Source organism: Stegostoma tigrinum, chromosome 9, assembly GCF_030684315.1.
Source record: "Stegostoma tigrinum isolate sSteTig4 chromosome 9, sSteTig4.hap1, whole genome shotgun sequence".
Classification (NCBI taxonomy): domain Eukaryota; kingdom Metazoa; phylum Chordata; class Chondrichthyes; order Orectolobiformes; family Stegostomatidae; genus Stegostoma; species Stegostoma tigrinum.
Window position 1 is genome coordinate 30352171 of NC_081362.1, and position 19454 is coordinate 30371624.

The following is a 19454-nucleotide window of genomic DNA, read 5'->3' on the forward strand; positions in this document are numbered from 1 at the left end:
CCATCAAAATCTCTACTGTCCTGCACGTTTGAGACTCCTGCATACTCTTTCCAGGTTGTCCTAAACCTTTCCACATATTCTGGGACTTCCTCTATAGCTTTTTGACAGCAAGCCATTACTTTCGTCCAATCAGTCTTAGGTGGACTATACCCCTGTAATCCAATGTTTTATTGCTGGCCAGCCCACTTACGGTTCCTGCTTGTCCTCTCCAGGGGCACCTTTGACTGCCTCATGGAGAAGGTGTCCTTCTCTTTTAGGGGCAATGACATTCAGATTCTGCATCCCATCCTAGGGATGGAGCATATATATTCCCCTTAACCGATCTAGGCTTTCCCCTTCTTTGAGTGAGGCATCTCTTCAGACTACCTTTTAGGGGTTGAAGGTCCATACAGTGTGTTTTTCTGGAACATCCACCTCAGTGCTATCCTCTAACCTTTACCTTACCATTTTCTCTATTGTTACCTTCTTGGTTTTAAGCGGTCATAAAAATGATGCTGGGGATATACAGCCCTCAATGCTTTCATTGCTACAGGACCCATCACTTTCGCCACTCTATTTCCCAAGGGCAATAGCTTGGATTTGCCGAACCACTTGCAGCTGCTCACGCACTGCTATTAATTGCTCCTTAAAATGGTTTACTTCATGATCACAGGCTGATCAAGACATGATTAATTGCTTTGGTGAGTTTGTCCCATTACTGCAAGGAATGATTTAGTTCTGTCCTTATCCTTCTGTCCAGTGGTTTTTTTCCTCAGACCCATTTCATGTCAGCTAGGGTCCACTGTTCTTTGGCAATATTGTATTTCTGCCCAATTTTGGTTTGGGTTTCCGCTAACGAGAACTGTATTTCAATGTAGTTTTCTAACTGCTGCAGCATTTCTTCCTTTGGTTATGTCAGGAGGGACCAGCCCATCTTTGAAGGTTGTAGGCGGCTTACTGGAGTCGCTCACTCGCCCAAATGCTCACGCCATTGGCAATTTCTTGCTGTGGGCTATTTCGGCCGAGTTGGAATGCTCAAAGATTTGAAAAATGGCCAACTCATAAGAGGTTCATGATCGTATTCAAGGTCTAGGTCACAACTCTAAGTAGTAAATTTCTTACAATGGAGGGATGTTCAATTTAGTTTATTTTGTATTGCAAAGATGCAGTTTAATGAATGAGTGAATGGAAATGCGGTATAGTAAACATAGAGCGCTTGTGAGTGAGTTAGTAAAAAGAATCATAATGCAATATCTCACACTCTGCATCCCAGAGTACTTAAGGAAGTGGCCCCAGAAATAGCAGATGCATTGATAACCATTTTCCAACATTCTGTGGACTCCAGAAGCGTTCCAATGGAGTGGAAGGTAGTTAATGTAACTCTACTCTTTGAGAAAGGGGGACAGAAAATGGGGAATTATAGGCCAGTTAGCCTGACATCGGTAGTGGGGAAAATGCTGGAGTCAATCATTAAAGGATGAAATAACTGATCATTTGGAAGGGGTGACAGAATCAGTCCAAGTCATACTTGACAAATCTGGAGCTTTTTGAGGATCTGACCAGTAGCATAGGTAATGGTGAATCAGTAAAGGTTGTGTGTCTGGATTTTCAAAGGCTTTTGACGAAATTCCACAAAAGAAATTTGTCAGCAAAATTGAAGCTCATGGTTTCAGAAGTAATGTACTGACATGGATACAGACTATGTTGGCAGATAGGAAGCAGGGAACTGGAATAAATGGATCCTTTTCAGAGTGGCAGGCAGTGATGAGTGGGGTGCTGCATGGTTCAATGCTGGGATCTTAGGTGTTAACAATATGCGTTAATGATTTGGATGAAGGAATTGAATGTTATATGTCCAAATTTGCAGATGACATTAAGCTGAGTGGCAGTGTGTGCTGCGGGGAGGATACAGGGTGACTTGGCCAGACTGACTGAGTGGGCAAATACAACATAAAGTGAATAAATGTGAGGCTATCCATTTTGGTCACAAAAACAGGAAGGCAGATTATTATCGGAACGGTGGCAGTTTAGGAAAAGGTAAGGTGCAATAAGAGCTGGGCGTCATGGTGCAACAGTCACTGAAATTTGCTATGCAGGTACAGCAGGCAGTGAGGCAAGGTAATAGCATGCTCTCCTTCATAGTGAGAGGATTTGAGTATTGGAGTAAGGTTGTCTTGCTGCGTCTTGGTGAAGCCACACCTTGAGTATTGTGTGTGGTCTTGATCTCCTAGTCTGAGGAAGGACATTTGTGCCATTGAGGGTGTGCAGTGAATTTCACCAGGCTGATTCCTAGGATGGCAGGATTGACATCTGAGGGAAGACTAGGTCGACTGGGCTTGTATGCACTGGAATTTAAAAGAATGAGAAACATATAAAAAAAAATTGATGGAACTGGAGTGATGGAAATGTTCCCGATGTTGGGGAAGTCCAGAACAAGGGGTCACAGTCTAAGAATAAGGGGTGAGCTTTCAGGGCTGAGATAAGGAAGAATTTCTTCAGAGGTTGTGAACTTGTGGAATTGTCTACCATAGGAAGCTGTTGGGACCAATATATTAGATATATTCAAAAGGGAGCTGGACGTGTCCCTTGCCGTTAAACAGATTAAGGGTATGGGGGGGGGGTAGGGTGGGAATGATATACTGAGATTGCATGATTAATAGTGGTGCAGGCTGAAAGGGCTGAATGGCCTGCCCCTTCCCCTTTTTTCTCTGTTTCTATGCTATAGAAAAATGTGAACAAATCATTTGGTCTTTCAAGACTGATTGATTCACCATTCAATAAGGTCATGACTGATCTTCTACTCCAACTTCAGATTCTCATACTATCCCCACTTCAATTTAATTCCTTTGGTACTCAAACTGTTTACTTCAGTCTTCAACACAGTCAATGGGTGGAATTTGATGAGAAGGGCTCACGTCCCGATAACTGGATCAAAGTGGTTGTCATTTCCACTCACGTGTTGGGAGCCACAATTCATTTGTCACATTGTGTGTGTGACAGATGGCTTCCCATAAGCAATTACAATTCCACCCCAACAATCAGTTCCAGGTTGGAGTGAGCTATAAACAGCTTACTTCTGAGTATCGACTCAGGCAGCAGTAACTTAGGTCAATTGAGAGAATTGATTATCTGCAGAGCCATCTGGAGAATATTTATTCAACCTCCAGCTTCCATCCCTCTTGGAATGTCCACCCAACTCAAGCAATTGGCCATGATTTCTTCTGTCAATTTATGTTCTTAGATCCCCATCACTCCCACTTTCATTTCTTTATTTACTTTCTTGGAAACGCTAGAGGTAGTCCTGCTTCACCGGCATGGTTATCTAATTTGGATTTTTATTCTTCATAAAGCTATCTTTTTACAAATACAGAGTGGCCCATGATTCAACAATTTCCCCCTACAGGTTGTCCTCCAGAGCGAGGAATTAAAAATGGCAGGTGCACTTAATCTGGGCTGGCAATAGGAGATGATCCTACTTGACCAAACTGGCCTGAAAAGAGAAAGCAGGTGAGCTGAGCATAGTTGGGATCCACCTAAGGTTCATGGTCCAATGCCTCATTGGGATGAATCAGGGTAACTGGCAATGTGGGACTGCATCAAAAGACCTCTCATCAGGGCAATCAACAGGATCATGTACTCATTAATACACACGGCGAAAGGGGCCAGAATGTATGACAATTTTGAAAGGTAAGCTAGGGTACCAATAAATGTAGAAAGTATTGGCATTGTGTGCATGGAAACAAGCGAATAAGGTCTCTCTTGACATGTTAATAACTTACTATTGTGTCAAGCAGAACAAGGAAAGATTCAACACCAGGGAGAGGGCTAAGACCAGGGAAGGAAAGACTGAGCAATCATGTCTTTGAAGAAGAATTCCTTGGAGATCGCTGGACCACACAGAATATGCACCACTGCAAATGGTGTGGCAAAATTAGCAAAGCAGTTGAGTGAGAACACCTTCAAGCTGGTATTGAGACATTGCCACAATAAACACATTCTGAAGTTGTGGTTTCCTGAGACTGAGCTGACATTTAATGGGTTAAATCTTATAAGGGTTTGAGAGATGTGAGTGACGTAAGTTCTGGTGAGATACGTGTTTGCATTGTGCGAATAGTACATCAAGGTCAATCTCAACACAGGGATCATCTGAATCCACCTTTTATGATTTGCATATGTAGCATGATGAGATTCTCAGCAGATAGTGACGAGTTGCTAATCGACAAGAATTAACACTTGTAAAGCTAATTGTTTATGGCCCAACTCCCATCATTAATATTCAGGTCCTGATCTTACCAAACTCGTAACAACCTAGACATTGGGAAAATCCAACATAGAAAGCAGACCAGGTATCTGGCAGATTTAGTTCACGCATGCTCCACACGACCTCCATGTTTGAAACTGAACATCAATATTTCAGGACACACTCCACGAGCACTGGCCACATACTTTGTCCACAGACATTGACATATGATAAATGCCAGCCTTTAAGAACCCTCATAGCATATTTCTGATTTAAGTGCAGGACACTTCTGCCATTAAATACTTAACTTTGGCTACAACAGCAACAATCATTATAATGCTGCTGTGAGGACACCTGGTGCTCAGGGACACACATCCAGCTCATTTACTGGAGATAACAAGGTGTAGAGCTGGATGAACACCGCAGGTCAAGCAGCATCAGAGGAGCAGGAAAGCCAACGTTTCAGGTCTGGACCCTGCTTCAGAAATGGCGGGGGGGGGGGGGGGGGGGGGAGAAGGGGATTCTGAAATAAATAGAGAGAGGGGGAGGCGGATGGAAGGAGGATAAAGGAGCAGATAGATGGAGAGGAGACGGACAGGTCAAAGAGGCGAGTGCAGGTGGGAAGTTAAGATGGGGGTTGGTCAGTCAAGGGAAGACGGACAGGTCAGGGAGGCAGGGATGAGCCTGGTGGGTAGGAGGTGGGGCTGGCACTTAAGGTGGGGGTTGAGGTGAGAGAGGCAGATAGGTGGGAGGAAACACGGAGAGGTCAAGGAGGTGGGGACAAGCTGGGCTGGTTTTGGGATGAGGGGTTTCTGTTTTGTTGTTATTGCGGGGAGGAGGTGTGAGAGATGAGTTGTGGGAAATGCGAGCGATATGGTCGAGGGTGTTTACAATCGCTGTTGAGGGGAAGTTGCGGTCCTTGAAAAATGGGGACATCTGAGATGTCCAGGAGTGGAATGTCTCTGCTCGGGAGCAGATGTGGCAGAGACAAAGGAATTGGGAATAGGGGATGGGATTCTTGCAGGAAGGTGGGTGAGAGGTGTAATCTAGGTACCTGTGGGAGTCGTGGGGCTTGAAATAGATAACAGTTTCCAGGTGGTCACCTGAGATAGAAACAGAGAGGTCCAGGAAGGAGAGAGAGGTATCAGAGATGCTCCAGGTGAACTTAAGGTTGGGGCAGAAGGTGGTAGCGAAGTGGATGAACTGCTCCAGTTCAACCAGAGTGCAGAATGGAGCATGCAGCACCATCACAAACATCGATGTATTGGTGGAAAAGTTGGGGAACAGTACAGAATTACATACTGAAACAGAGACTGTTTGATATAACTGACAAAGAGCTACGTGTAGCTGAGGCCCACGCGAGTGTCCGTGGAAATGTTCTGGATTTGGAGAAAGTGTGAAGAATTGAAAGAAATGTTATTGAGCATGAGGACGAATTTGGCAAGGCGGAAGAGGGTATTGGTTGGGGGGGGGGGGTTACTGGATGGGTCTGTTGGAGAGGAAAAGGTTGAGGGTCTGTAGGCCGTCCTGGTAGGATATGAATGTGTATAGATTGCACATCCGTAGTAAAGATGAAGTGTAGAGGGTCTGGGTCCTGGAAGTTTGCAGAGTTGGAGGACGTTGTTTGTGACCCAGATATGTGGGGAGTGCGTGGACCAAGGGGACAGAATGGACTGGGGGTAGGAAGAGATGAATTTGGTGGAGCAGGAGCATGGAAAGACTGAGTCAGCCGAGCTAGTTGGGCTTGTGGATCTTGGGGAGCAGGTAGAACCGGGCAATGTAGGGCCAGGGGACTATGAGGCTGGAGGCGGTAGAAAGGAGGCCACTGCAAGCAATGAGGTCATGACCAGTGTGGGAGATGGTGGCTTGATGCACCATGGTGGGGCTGTGGTCTAGGGGATGGTAGGACATGGTGTTGGAGAGTTGTCATTAGGCCTCTGCAACATGAAGTGCTGTCCTTCAGACTACAACCGACCTGCCTATGTCAGCAGGTTTGATAGTGAAACAGGTATTGGTGCAGACAGGTTAGAGAGGGTGAGGGGAGTGAGAAATCGAGGTGGTTGATGTTGCGTTGGCAGTTAGCAACGAAGATGTCCACGGTGGCTAAGAGGCTGGCAGGGGTTGTACAAGAGGAGGAGGAAGGTGGGAGGCAAGAGTCGTCCCCAGAGGATGGTTAGGAGTCTTTATCAAAGGAGGAGGCATGAAGGCAGAGGCTGCAAAAGGGTTCCATGTCATGGCAGGCACGGAACCAGTTGACATGGGGCCGAAGGGACACACACATGAGCCTTTGCTGAGGACTCATAGTTCGAGGTCGAGGGGATTGTGAATATGTGACAATGTGCAGTGGGTGGGGGTTTTGGGGGACAGGGGTCTCGACGAGACTGAAGGAGGAGAGGGGTGAAGGGTGATAGCATGTGACAGATGAGTGTTGGGGCAGTTGTGGTTGGGAGAGAGTGGGAGGGCAGTGGGCTGGGGAGTGGGATGGAAGATTGAATGGGGGGATGGGTGTGGGAGAGATGAGGCAAAGAAGTTGGAGGAGAGGTGGAGTGGTAAGGTGTATTGTGGGGTTCAAAAGATGAGATGGGAGAAGTGTGCTGGCTGGCTGCAGGTGGGTAGTGGTATCCAGGAGTGACTCTGGGGATAGGAGGCCATACGTTGATTGGACAGCAGGTGGAGGAGGAAGTTGTTGGGAAGTCGAGGCACATCCCAGTCCTTTTGTCAGCAAAATCCAGAGCACAGATGAAGGTTGAAGGCCCTGGTCAATGGTTGCAGAGGTTCGGATACCAAACTGGAAGTGGCATCCAAACCAGAAGTGGTGTCAGACTGGAGGGGACCAGTAGTGGATGAGGTGTGCATGTGTAACGATGGCAGCAGCATGGGAGGCCTGGAGGTGGCCAGAAACAGGGCGCAGATTTTGAGTGGTGAATTGATTCTTTGACCAGGAGTTGAGTAGGGGAGAGTCTTGCAAACTTACAATTTTTAATGTATGATATGCAGCAAAGTCATCTTTTGTGCGTGTGGATTCTATATTGAATATAGATGAGGCAAGTTTGGGAAAGGGAGGCCTTGAGCTGGGGGAGGGAATGACAAGAGGAACTGGAGGTGTTGGTACATTGCAGAAAGGGTTGAGCGGAAATTTGGACAGAGTTGTTTCTGGAGGCATCGAAGCTAGGTCCAAATTTTGAGGCTTTAAAATATACCTGTAGGCCTTGAGGCCTACTCCGACATTTCCGTCCTTGGCCTCCTCCAGTGTTGCAGCGATTCAGAATGCCAACTTGTGGAGCAATACCTTATCTTCCACCTGGGCACCCTGCAGCCCACAGGATTCAACACTGAGTTCTCTAATTTAAAAAAATCTTTCCATCTATCCCCAGCTCCCTTCCATTTCACCTACTGACCCTCCCTTCCAGCTACCAACTGGATTCATCCCTCCCATCAATCAACCAGGTCATACCTACTCCTAATGTCCACCTATCACTAGCATTCCGCTACCCCTGCCAAACCCCCTTTATCTGCAGCTGCCCCTACCTCCACGTCCAGTCCTCAAGATGGGTAATATTCAAAACACTGATTTTTCTTTTCCTCCAGCTGCTGCGTAGTTTGCTGAATTCTTCCAGCCGTCTGTTGTTCTACCTTGGATTCCAGCATCTGCAGTTTTTTTGTCTCTAATTGGTTAATCAACTGCTTGAACAAGCAATAATTGAGGATTAGGGTGCAGATAAACTAAAGTGGAAAGAATCAGTATTCAGATGGAGATAATGGGAACTGCAGATGCTGGAGATTCCAAGATAATAAAATGTGAGGCTGGATGAACACAGCAGGCCAAGCAGCATCTCAGGAGCACAAAAGCTGACGTTTCGGGCCTAGACCCTTCAACTCATATTCCGCCTGGGAACCCTGCAGCCATATGGTATCAATGTGGACTTCACCAGTTTCAAAATCTCCCCTTCCCCCACTGCATCCCTAAACCAGCCCAGTTCATCCCCTCCCCCCACTGCACCACACAACCAGCCCAGCTCTTCCCCCCCACCCACTGCATCCCAAAACCAGTCCAACCTGTCTCTGCCTCCCTAACCGGTTCTTCCTCTCACCCATCCCTTCCTCCCACCCCCAGCCGCACCCCCAGCTACCTACTAACCTCATCCCACCTCCTTGACCTGTCCGTCTTCCCTGGACTGACCTATCCCCTCCCTACCTCCCCACCTACACCCTCTCCACCTATCTTCTTTGCTCTCCATCTTCGGTCCGCCTCCCCCTCTCTCCCTATTTATTCCAGTTCCCTCCCCCCATCCCCCTCTCTGATGAAGGGTCTAGGCCCGAAACGTCAGCTTTTGTGCTCCTGAGATGCTGCTTGGCCTGCTGTGTTCATCCAGCCTCACATTTTATTATCTTAGTATTCAGATGGAGCTCTGGTTAGCAACAAGGAATTGATTAGTCTATGGAATAGTGACCAGTCATGATTACAAAGGTAACTGAACAACTTGAAACTGGAACTATGAATAGAGAAGTGATCAGATCTCCACTACCGCAGATGACCCTCTTTTCTCTATAGCCAAAACCTGCAAAAAACCAGCTTATATTTCCTTCATCAGTTGTAGTAAGCTGTTACTTTTCATTGATAAGGCAGAAACCTTTTATAAGTGAACCAGCCACCTGTGCCTCTTGCAGACCTGTTGGAGGTGTCAGAAAGGGAAAGCCAAGAAGAAGCCTTCAGCATTAACCACCTTAAAAGATCTTGTGGACAAACACTGCCAAGCTGCTGAGGAGCACAAAAGCTGATGTTTCAGGTCTAGACCCTTCAGCAGAAAAGCTTTTCTGTTGAAGGGTCTAGGCCCGAAACGTCAACTTTTGTGCTCCTAAGATGCTGCTTGGCCTGCTACGTTCATCCAGCTCCACACTTTGTTATCTCGGATTCTCCAGCATCTGCAGTTCCCATTATCTCTGCCAAGCTCCCGTTTTCCCTTCATCTAGGTGTTTTATTTTCTGTCTACTGAAATAACTCGAGAGAGGCTGGTATCCAGTCACTACACCACCCTTTATTTACACCAGAACAGTGTGTGCCCATCATACAGAATCAGGCACCAGACTGGTAGTACCTCTGACACACAGTCTTTTTATGTGTCAGCCAGATTCGCCTGATCAGACCTGATTAACAGCCTCAATCAGGGAATTCGTATTCGGAGTCCAGCTGGCTGACCTCATTACAATTTCTCTTTGTTTCTACAATGACTAAAACACAGAACCCATGAAAGGATCAGCATAGTCAACATGCAACCAAGTCTAAGGTTCACCCTGTCATTCCCACAGAGAGCAGTAATTTTTGTCCTTGTTGATATTCTGGGCACCATCCCACCAACGCTGCTATGTCTGTGTCCAAACCTGGCCATCAACATCTTCACTTTGAACACCCCTGGATGGCCCCAGTAGAGTTTAGCCAGTATTTGACAATGACCTTTGCTCTCACCCCATAACAGTATGCTATCCTCTACTTTGAGTTGGTGTCTCCAGGTCCAAAAGGGTTTTAATTCTAGTTGTGACAGCCCTTTGGCTTCCCCCATTAATACAAATTATTTCATTTTGGAAACAACTGGATCTTTCTGCCTCATAAGTCTGAAATTGTCAGCTGTGACTGGGAGAGTGTCAAGAAAATTTAACATCATTACAGACTCTTCCATTCGGGGCACCACCAGTGGTACATCCATTATTCAAATGGAGGAAGCTCAATGCATCCACATCTGCCACTTGGCCTCCTGTCTGTGTTCTAATTTGTAATTCTAAGCACTTGGTATTAGAGCCCACTGCTGAATGTGGCCCGAAGCTATTGGCACTGCCTTATCTTCTTTTAAGCAGGCCAAGTAGTGGTTTGTGGTGCATGATAATCACAAAATTTTCATCCATTACAGTGTTGGTGGAACTTTCTGACACCAAATATGAATGCCAATCTTTCTTTGTTTATTTCAGCATATTTATCCTCTATATTAGCCAAAATCCTGGATGGATAAGCTATTGGGAGTTCCTCTCCAGTGGGCTCCCTATGATCTAATACCACCCCAATGCCATGTAGGCAAGCACCACACATCAATACCAGGTCTTTCTTGGGAACACAGTGTACCAACATATTACAGATTGATAAAGAGATAAAGACATTCCACTCCCGCACTCCCACGATAAGACATTCCACTCCCGCACATCCCAGATGTCCAAGTTCTTTAAGGACCGCAACTTCCCCCCCACGGTGATTGAGAACGCCCTTGACCGCGTCTCCCGCATTTCCCGCGACACATCCCTCACACCCCGCCCCCGCCACAACCGCCCCAAGAGGATCCCCCTCGTTCTCACACACCACCCTACCAACCTCCGGATACAACGCATTATCCTCCGACACTTCCGCCATTTACAATCCGACCCCACCACCCAAGACATTTTTCCATCCCCACCCCTGTCTGCTTTCCGGAGAGACCACTCTCTCCGTGACTCCCTTGTTCGCTCCACACTGCCCTCCAACCCCACCACACCCGGCACCTTCCCCTGCAACCGCAGGAAATGCTACACTTGTCCCCACACCTCCTCCCTCACCCCCATCCCAGGCCCCAAGATGACATTCCACATTAAGCAGAGGTTCACCTGCACATCTGCCAATGTGGTATACTGCATCCACTGTACCCGGTGCGGCTTTCTCTACATTGGGGAAACCAAGCGGAGGCTTGGGGACCGCTTTGCAGAACACCTCCGCTCAGTTCGCAACAAACAACTGCACCTCCCAGTCGCAAACCATTTCCACTCCCCCTCCCATTCTCTTGATGACATGTCCATCATGGGCCTCCTGCACTGCCACAATGATGCCACCCGAAGGTTGCAGGAACAGCAACTCATATTCCGCCTGGGAACCCTGCAGCCATATGGTATCAATGTGGACTTCACCAGTTTCAAAATCTCCCCTTCCCCCACTGCATCCTTAAACCAGCCCAGTTCATCCCCTCCCCCCACTGCACCACACAACCAGCCCAGCTCTTCCCCCCCACCCACTGCATCCCAAAACCAGTCCAACCTGTCTCTGCCTCCCTAACCGGTTCTTCCTCTCACCCATCCCTTCCTCCCACCCCCAGCCGCACCCCCAGCTACCTACTAACCTCATCCCACCTCCTTGACCTGTCCGTCTTCCCTGGACTGACCTATCCCCTCCCTACCTCCCCACCTACACCCTCTCCACCTATCTTCTTTGCTCTCCATCTTCGGTCCGCCTCCCCCTCTCTCCCTATTTATTCCAGTTCCCTCCCCCCATCCCCCTCTCTGATGAAGGGTCTAGGCCCGAAACGTCAGCTTTTGTGCTCCTGAGATGCTGCTTGGCCTGCTGTGTTCATCCAGCCTCACATTTTATTATCTTGGAATCTCCAGCATCTGCAGTTCCCATTATCTCTCACAGATTGATAAAGAATTGTTTCTTGACTTGATTGAAAGCTAGGTTCTGTCCATGAGACCATTTCCAAAGCCAATCCTTTATTAGCTGTTAATGTAATGGTGCCAGGATTGATGGCAGGTTGTGTATGAACTTGCTGTAATAATTTGCCAGACCCAGAAATGACCTAAGTTCCTGGACAAACGTGCAGGCCGAGGCACATTTGATCATTATCACTTTGCCCTTCAACAGGCATAACCTGGTGTAGTCGACCCTGTAGCCCAAGTAGGTCACTAAGGGGGCCAGAAAAACACATTTTTCCCTTCTTAGGCTTCTGCCTGCCCTGGAAAAACATTTTAGGACTATATCCAAGTTCTCGAAGTGTTCCTTATTAGTTTTCTCTGTTTATCAGGATGTCATCTTGGTAAATGGCGACCTGAGATAGATCTTGCAAAATGTTTTCGACTGCTGCTTAAAAATGGAACTGGCTGACAATGTGCTGAATGGCAGTCACATTAGTGCAAGCCCTCATGGGTGTTAATTGTAACATACTTTTGAGAATCCTAGAGTAAATGCAATTGCAAGTAAGATGGTCATGTCAAACTTCATGAAGGACAATCTTCCTGCCAGCTGTGTACACAAACCCGCTATCCGAAGGATTGGGTATTTATCCAACTGTTAAAAAAAAATTACATTTTGTTTAAAATCACCACAAAAATGAACATTGGGCTTCAAAATTCAACATTCTGTGAAGTGGACTGGTCTGATGATTCCTCCACATTCTAGTGTCCTGAGTTCTGTTTCTATCTTTGCCCCTGGAGGCAAATGGCACTGCAAGGGGTTTGCAGAATCATGAAATTGCTTCCTAGTCAACATGCAAAGTTGCTGCGGGCCCTCCCATAGTCCCTCGACTTTGCTAGAAAACATCTGTGTATTTAATTAGAACTTCATTCAGGCAGCCATTTTCTAATTGAAAAATTTTGAGCCAATCTAGGTGAATCTCTCACAATCAATTTTGCCACATTAGTCTTGCACCTGAGGCTTCTGTTACAATCACTGGTAACTGAGCCAGCAGCCTTTCATAAGGCAGCCGAACAGAGGTTGTACCCTTTATCTGCAAAGATTTCCCAGTATAGCTTTTCAGCCCACTTGAAGTCACGCACAAATTTAAGGGTTGGAGCCTAGAGCGAATACTATTAAAAACTGATTCTGCAATCACTGGTATAACTGCACCAAATATCGATCTCCATCTGAACCATTTAGCCAGTTAACCAGACCAAGGGTACATGGCAGTACATGCTGCATCAGAGGAGCAGAAAAGTCGATGGCTCTGGTCTGAAACTTCATCACGACAGGCAGTGCTCCTCTGGCTCCACATTTTATCGACTATAACTTCTAGCATTTGCAATCCTTCCTATCTCCTAGGGGTACATGCTGCTGTTCACTCTACAGAACAATCTGAAGGAGGCAGTGTCAGCTGATGTCCCTGGCAGTGGGAGAACTATTGGGGATCAGACCAATGCTGAATTAAGATTGCTGATGAACCTCTAGTGTTAGCCACAGTAAGCCTGCTGGAGTTGCAAAGGAAGGCAGAGCAATATCACCTATGCTATGCACTACCAAGAATTTGTGAGAAATCAGGGATACTTCCAGTGTACACGATGACCATATTTCAAGAAAGTATGCTCAGCTGCAATTCCCGATTTGCAGCACAGAATGGGTGGAGCTGCAGGTGGACTCACGATGGAGCATCTATGATGCTAAGAACATCATGAACAGCACAATTATTGAGCTGGAAACACAAAGTAAGGGCTATAAAGGCAGAAGAGCCTTGAGTGATCACCAGGAAACGTGGGCAGATGGTGCAGGGAGTGCGAGAGGGCATGAGTGAGAGTGTGCACGTTTGGGAAGGAGTGTGCACGCGGAGGGCAGTGGTGACTATGGAGAGCATGCGCCGGGGGGACGGTGACGACGGAAAGTGTGCGCGGAGGAAGACTGTGCACGTGCGTGTGGGAGAGTTCGAACGTGTGCTTGTGTGCACGGGAGGGGTGGGACAGTGTGTGTTCATGTTTGTGTGCGTGTGAGGGAGAGTGCATGTGTATGTGTGGGCACGGGAGGGACAGCACACGTGTGGGCAGGGTAGGGAGAGTGCGCACTCACGGGAGTGAGACAGACCAAGAGACACGGTGTGTGTTTGTGTGTCAGAGCAAGAAAGAGACAGGTGTATGTCTGCATGTGCGCGGGGGAAGGAGACAAAGAATTTGCAAGAGATAGTGGGAACTGCAGATGCTGGAGAATCCAAGATAATAAAATGTGAGGCTGGATGAACACAGCAGGCCAAGCAGCATCTCAGGAGCACAAAAGCTGACGTTTCGGGCCTAGACCCTTCATCAGAGAGGGGGATGGGGTGAGGGTTCTGGAATAAATAGGGAGAGGGGGAGGCGGACCGAAGATGGAGAGAAAAGAAGATAGGTGGAGAGGTAGGGAGGATATAGGTCAGTCCAGGGAAGACGGACAGGTCAAGGAGGTGGGATGAGGTTAGTAGGTAGATGGGGGTGCGGCTTGGGGTGGGAGGAAGGGATGGGTGAGAGGAAGAACAGGTTGGGGAGGCAGAGACAGGTTGGACTGGTTTTGGGATGCAGTGGGTGGAGGGGAAGAGCTGGGCTGGTTGTGTGGTGCAGTGGGGGGTGGGGACGAACTGGGCTGGTTTAGGGATGCGGTAGGGGAAGGGGAGATTTTGAAGCTGGTGAAGTCGGAGGCTTGGGGACCGCTTTGCAGAACACCTCCGCTCAGTTCGCAACAAACAACTGCACCTCCCAGTCGCAAACCATTTCCACTCCCCCTCCCATTCTTTAGATGACATGTCCATCATGGGCCTCCTACAGTGCCACAATGATGCCACCCGAAGGTTGCAGGAACATCAACTCATATTCCACCTGGGAACCCTGCAGCCTAATGGTATCAATGTGGACTTCACCAGTTTCAAAATCTCCCCTTCCCCACCGCATCCCTAAACCAGCCCAGTTCGTCCCCTCCCCCCACTGTACCACACAACCAGCCCAGCTCTTCCCCTCCACCCACTGCATCCCAAAACCAGTCCAACCTGTCTCTGCCTCCCCAACCGGTTCTTCCTCTCACCCATCCCTTCCTCCCACCCCAAGCCGCACCCCCATCTACCTACTAACCTCATCCCACCTCCTTGACCTGTCCGTCTTCCCTGGACTGACCTATCCCCTCCCTACCTCCCCACCTATACTCTCTCCACCTATCTTCTTTTCTCTCCATCTTCGGTCTGCCTCCCCCTCTCTCCCTATTTATTCCAGAACCCTCACCCCATCCCCCTCTCTGATGAAGGGTCTAGGCCCGAAACGTCAGCTTTTGTGCTCCTGTGATGCTGCTTGGCCTGCTGTGTTCATCCAGCCTCACATTTTATTATAAAGAATTTGCAAGCACGGCTGGGGGGGGGGGGGGGGGGGGGGGGCGCGGCGGGGGAAGAGGAGGAAACAAAGCACACGTACAGGGTAGACAGAGAGCCATGTGTTGCATTATCCTATCTTTTGAGCTCGTTGTCATGTCTTCATTTGGAGAACAATGGTTACTTAACTTTGCATGTGATGTCTCTGAAGTTTATGTTTACTAGTTTTGTATTGGATCACATGATTCTTTAAATATTTGCCACTTTTTATTTGTAGGTTCATTGATTAACAGTTCAGCCCACTTTACAGTGCCAGACCTTGGTGTGCAAATTTACTTTCTCCACCCGAATCAAATCCAATATTGAATTAAAATATAGTATAATCATCATTTGGTTGATATTTACCTTCAGATTGGAAATTAATTTGCGGCTTTGTATTAAACCCAGTAATTTCTTATCAATATGTTTCTGTGTCTATGAGGAAGGAAGTGCTTTTGAATCTGATTCGAGAGAACACCGGTGAGTCAACTAGATCAAGTATCAGTCAGTAATGTTTTCAGGTACAGTTATAACGGAATCTTAAGAATTATGTTGTGCATGGAAAATATCAAATTTCAGTGTGGTGACAACACATCCAACCAAGATAAATTGGAATCAAAATTTGCAAGAAAAACTGTTGGTTACACTGCAAGGAAGAGAGCAAAGAATTAGTAAGATGAAGCAGAAAAAAGGTGCAAATGACAGATATCAGTTCAATAATACAGGTGAGAGCTAGACATCACATATAAAATTCAGAGACTTAGTGAAATAGGAAATCAGAAGCAAAGTGAGAACGAGTGAAGACTGGTACAAAGGGGAATACAAAACAGTTCAAAAGCATATGAATAGTAAAATGCTAATCAGGGGAAAGGTGGGACTAATCAGGAACCGTTGATATTTTCTGATCAACATGTTCAGGGATGTTATTACATACCTCTGGAGCAGGTGGGATTACAACCTCTGCCTCCTGGATCAAAGGTAGTGACTGTGTTAGGTAAGGCTCCTGATTCAGGACTACAAAAGTAGTTGATAATTGGAAACAGAAAGCAAGGCTAAGGCTATTTCTACCTATTTTTTATGAGGTCTAGTATATCTGAGACAGATGCAAATGATGCTTTCAAAGTGATATTGGATAAGCAACTGCAGACAAAGCACCTAAAAAGCAGCCATATACATGTCAAGCCCTTCTCTACTATAATTGTTCTATGGTTTCATGTTATGTTTTCCAGTTGATTCTACTCGATATTGTTCTTGAAAATCTCAAAAATCAACCCAGAATTTTGGTACTTCCACTGCTCCACTTCTGCCATCATCATTCGAATCCCGACAGTGTGGAAACAGGCCCTTTGCCCACCAAGTCCACACCAACCCTCAAGAGCATCCCAACCAAACCCAGTCCCCTATAACCCACTGAATCTACGCATCCCTGAACACGATGGGTGATTTAGAATGGTTAATCCACCTAGCCTGCACATCTTTGGACTGTGGGAGGAAAACACAGCACCTGGAGGAAACCCATGCAGATGTGGGGAGAACGTGCAAACTTCACACAGACAGTTGCCGAGGGTGGAATTGAACCCGGGTCCCTGGTGCTGTGAGGCAGCCATACTAACCACTGAAGCAAACATGCTGTCCATCCATAGGTTTTTGGGCAGACAGGTCAAGAATTGCCTAGCCAGGATTTTGCCCTACTGTCCCTCAGCTGCTGCTGTTTTGGCTCTTCCCCAGAGCTGGGTTTATGCAGTTTCTGAGTAGTTTATGGCTTGTTGGATAAGGTACCATCACATAACATGGTTTGCAGCAAGCACCTCTCAAGCACTGATGTCAGTTATCCGCCTTTTAATGTGACTTTTGGAATGCCTGAGGTCGTTTTCTGTCCTCCTTCTGATTAGCATTTTCAAACGTTTGGCATGCAGCTGCAGTACCTAGAGTCGTGGAGCTTATTTTGCATGTTTGTGGTTGTGATGCTGGAAGAATAAGCTTTGGTGAGGATGCTGGCCTGTTTTAGAATTGTAGAATTCCTGTATGGTGGAAGCAGGCCATTTGGCCCACTGACCTAAACAAAATCCCACCCAGATCTAACCCCCTACCCTATTTCTGTAACCCTGCATTTCCCTTGGTTTATCCACCTAGCCTGCACATCCTGGGACACCATGGGTAATTTAGTATCGCCAATATACCTAACCTGCATATTTTTGGACTGAGAGAGGAAGTTGGATCACCTGGAGAAGACCTATGCAGACACAGGGAGAATGTGCACACTCCACACAGACAAATGCACCAGGGTGGAACTGAACGCAGGTCCCTGGCTCCGCGAGGTGATCAAAGTCAGAAGACACACAACACCAGGTTATGGTTTAACCATCGAACCACTTTGCCACCCCACATGACTTTGAGTATCCTGTGGAGGCACTGCTTGTGGAAATTCTCCAGCACCAGGAACTGTCTATGGTAGGTGACCTGACACTCATTATAAATGAAATCCTCTTGTCCTCTTTTGGAGATCCTTGTTGTCAAGCAACCATTTGCAAAATTTTCAAACAGTATGCAGGCACAGCTAATTCTGTGCTGAATCTCATTTTTGTTGGTGAGCTTTAAGAAACATAGGTACAAGACATGGGAAGTGTTCAAATGACTTCTACAGTATTCACCAATAATAACAGACGGAAGTGTAAGTGTTTCTCTGGGGCGGGCTGTAGGCTGCTTTTGGCCTTGCTAGTATTGATGAATGTTTACAAGAGGAGTTGGAGAAGTTAAGGATAGTGTGAAAGCTGCATCTGGGGTCAACTTGCACAGTAGTCAGCATATTATAAGTGGCAGACATGTTAGATGACACCTGGCTCTTGCCTGTCAGCCTGTTAAAGGTTCACATCAAGTTGAAGCTCAGCCACAAACATTCTGGAAGTTGTCACAGGCATATTCTACTACCATCCTAAGGTAGATACTGAAGTGATATGATCTAGTCACACAGCCTTTTTTTGACTCTCAATTGCATGGAAAAGGGGGTTAGTGTCTAATTAGTTTCAAATGATGATTACTTGAATACTATCACGCAGGAGTGGCAGGATAGTAACAGATTTTGCTGGGCATTCAAGTCTCTGGGGGATTTTCCAAAAACCTATTTGGTTGATGCAGTCAAACGCCTTTCACAGACCAACAAAGGCCAAGTAGGCTTCGTGACCTATGTTGGCTACCCAATAAATGAAGAATGACCACACGTGATCTGGGCTATATTCCTGTGGAGGTACATAATGCTGATAGTCTCGTACTCTCACACAAATTCTCAGGCCTTTTCACAAGAATTTAGAATGGATAGCTACTACCATCCTCACTTTCTAACAATGGTGAAGTGCCATTCTATGGCAACTACTGTACCTTGACGATTCCAAGTGTTCAGAACACCACAAACAGCTCTGGTATACGAATTTTACCATATCAATTGCCGAGGGTGGAATTGAACCCGGGTCCCTGGTGCTGTGAGGCAGCCATACTAACCACTGAAGCAAACATGCTGTCCATCCATAGGTTTTTGGGCAGACAGGTCAAGAATTGCCTAGAGATAATGGGAACTACAGATGCTGGAGATTCCAAGATAATAAAATGTGAGGCTGGATGAAGGGTCTAGGCCCGAAACGTCAGCTTTTGTGCTCCTGAGATGCTGCTTGGCCTGCTGTGTTCATCCAGCCTCACATTTTATTATCAAGAATTGCCTAGCCAGGATTGGCCCATTGCTTTTGTAAATTGCTTCACTGATTGTTTTTTTGGTAGGAAGATACGTAAGTACAATGAGAAGTTCTACAGATTTGAGATATCGCTGTTTTGGTGTGAAACTTAAGTTTGTCAAGTATAATCCAGCGCACCTCAAATTCATTTCTAAACTTAAACTTAAATTCACCTCTGAAATGTAAGTGAAAGCAAGTGTTGTTTCAATACATCAGATACCAGCAACATACTACTTACCTACGGTCATTTTCTTTTCCAGGCTTCGAAAGAGCTTCAATCTCACAGCAACGCAGACGCCCGCTCACGTGGTATCGCCATTTTAGCAATTCTCCGCCCCCAACACCCCGTCGCAAGGAGCTCCATGGAAATTGACCAATCGGCAGCGCGGCGTCAGCGTACGTCACAGCGTGGCGTGTGACGGGCGCGAGCGCAGTAGAAAGATGGCGGATAGGGAGGTTGGTGTGGATGTTAAAAACCTGACGGACAATTTACGAGAACTGGGCAATGAGCTGTTGGAGCTTGGCGTGTCTGTGCAGTCTTCCGGGGATTACTGCCAGCGTTTCTGTCAGGTTAGCTGTGGAGTTGGTGGGAGGGTCTTTGTGCCTTTAATTGGCGGAACCTCCTTAATGCAGATGTATAAATATGCATGGTGAGGGGGCGGC

The 19454-nt window shown here is 46.9% G+C and overlaps 2 protein-coding genes across 3 annotated transcripts in view; one reads left to right on the forward strand and one right to left on the reverse strand.

Moving 5' to 3' along the window:
- cga (glycoprotein hormones, alpha polypeptide) overlaps positions 1 to 19123 on the reverse strand; it is a 65483-nt gene extending 46360 nt beyond the window's left edge. The window contains exon 1 of one of the 2 annotated variants that reach the window (XM_059648820.1): positions 19030 to 19123. The gene's annotated coding sequence lies outside the window, so the exon portion shown is untranslated. The remainder of the gene's footprint in view (positions 1 to 19029) is intronic. The other variant, XM_059648821.1, reaches the window with a different exon arrangement.
- A 91-nt stretch (positions 19124 to 19214) lies between these two features.
- The window catches only part of LOC125454999 (zinc finger protein 292-like), a 158085-nt gene continuing 157845 nt past the window's right edge, over positions 19215 to 19454 (forward strand). Inside the window, exon 1 of the mRNA XM_048536440.2 lies at positions 19215 to 19361. Coding sequence (XP_048392397.1) covers positions 19233 to 19361 — 129 coding nt within the window. The 5' untranslated portion in view covers positions 19215 to 19232. The remainder of the gene's footprint in view (positions 19362 to 19454) is intronic.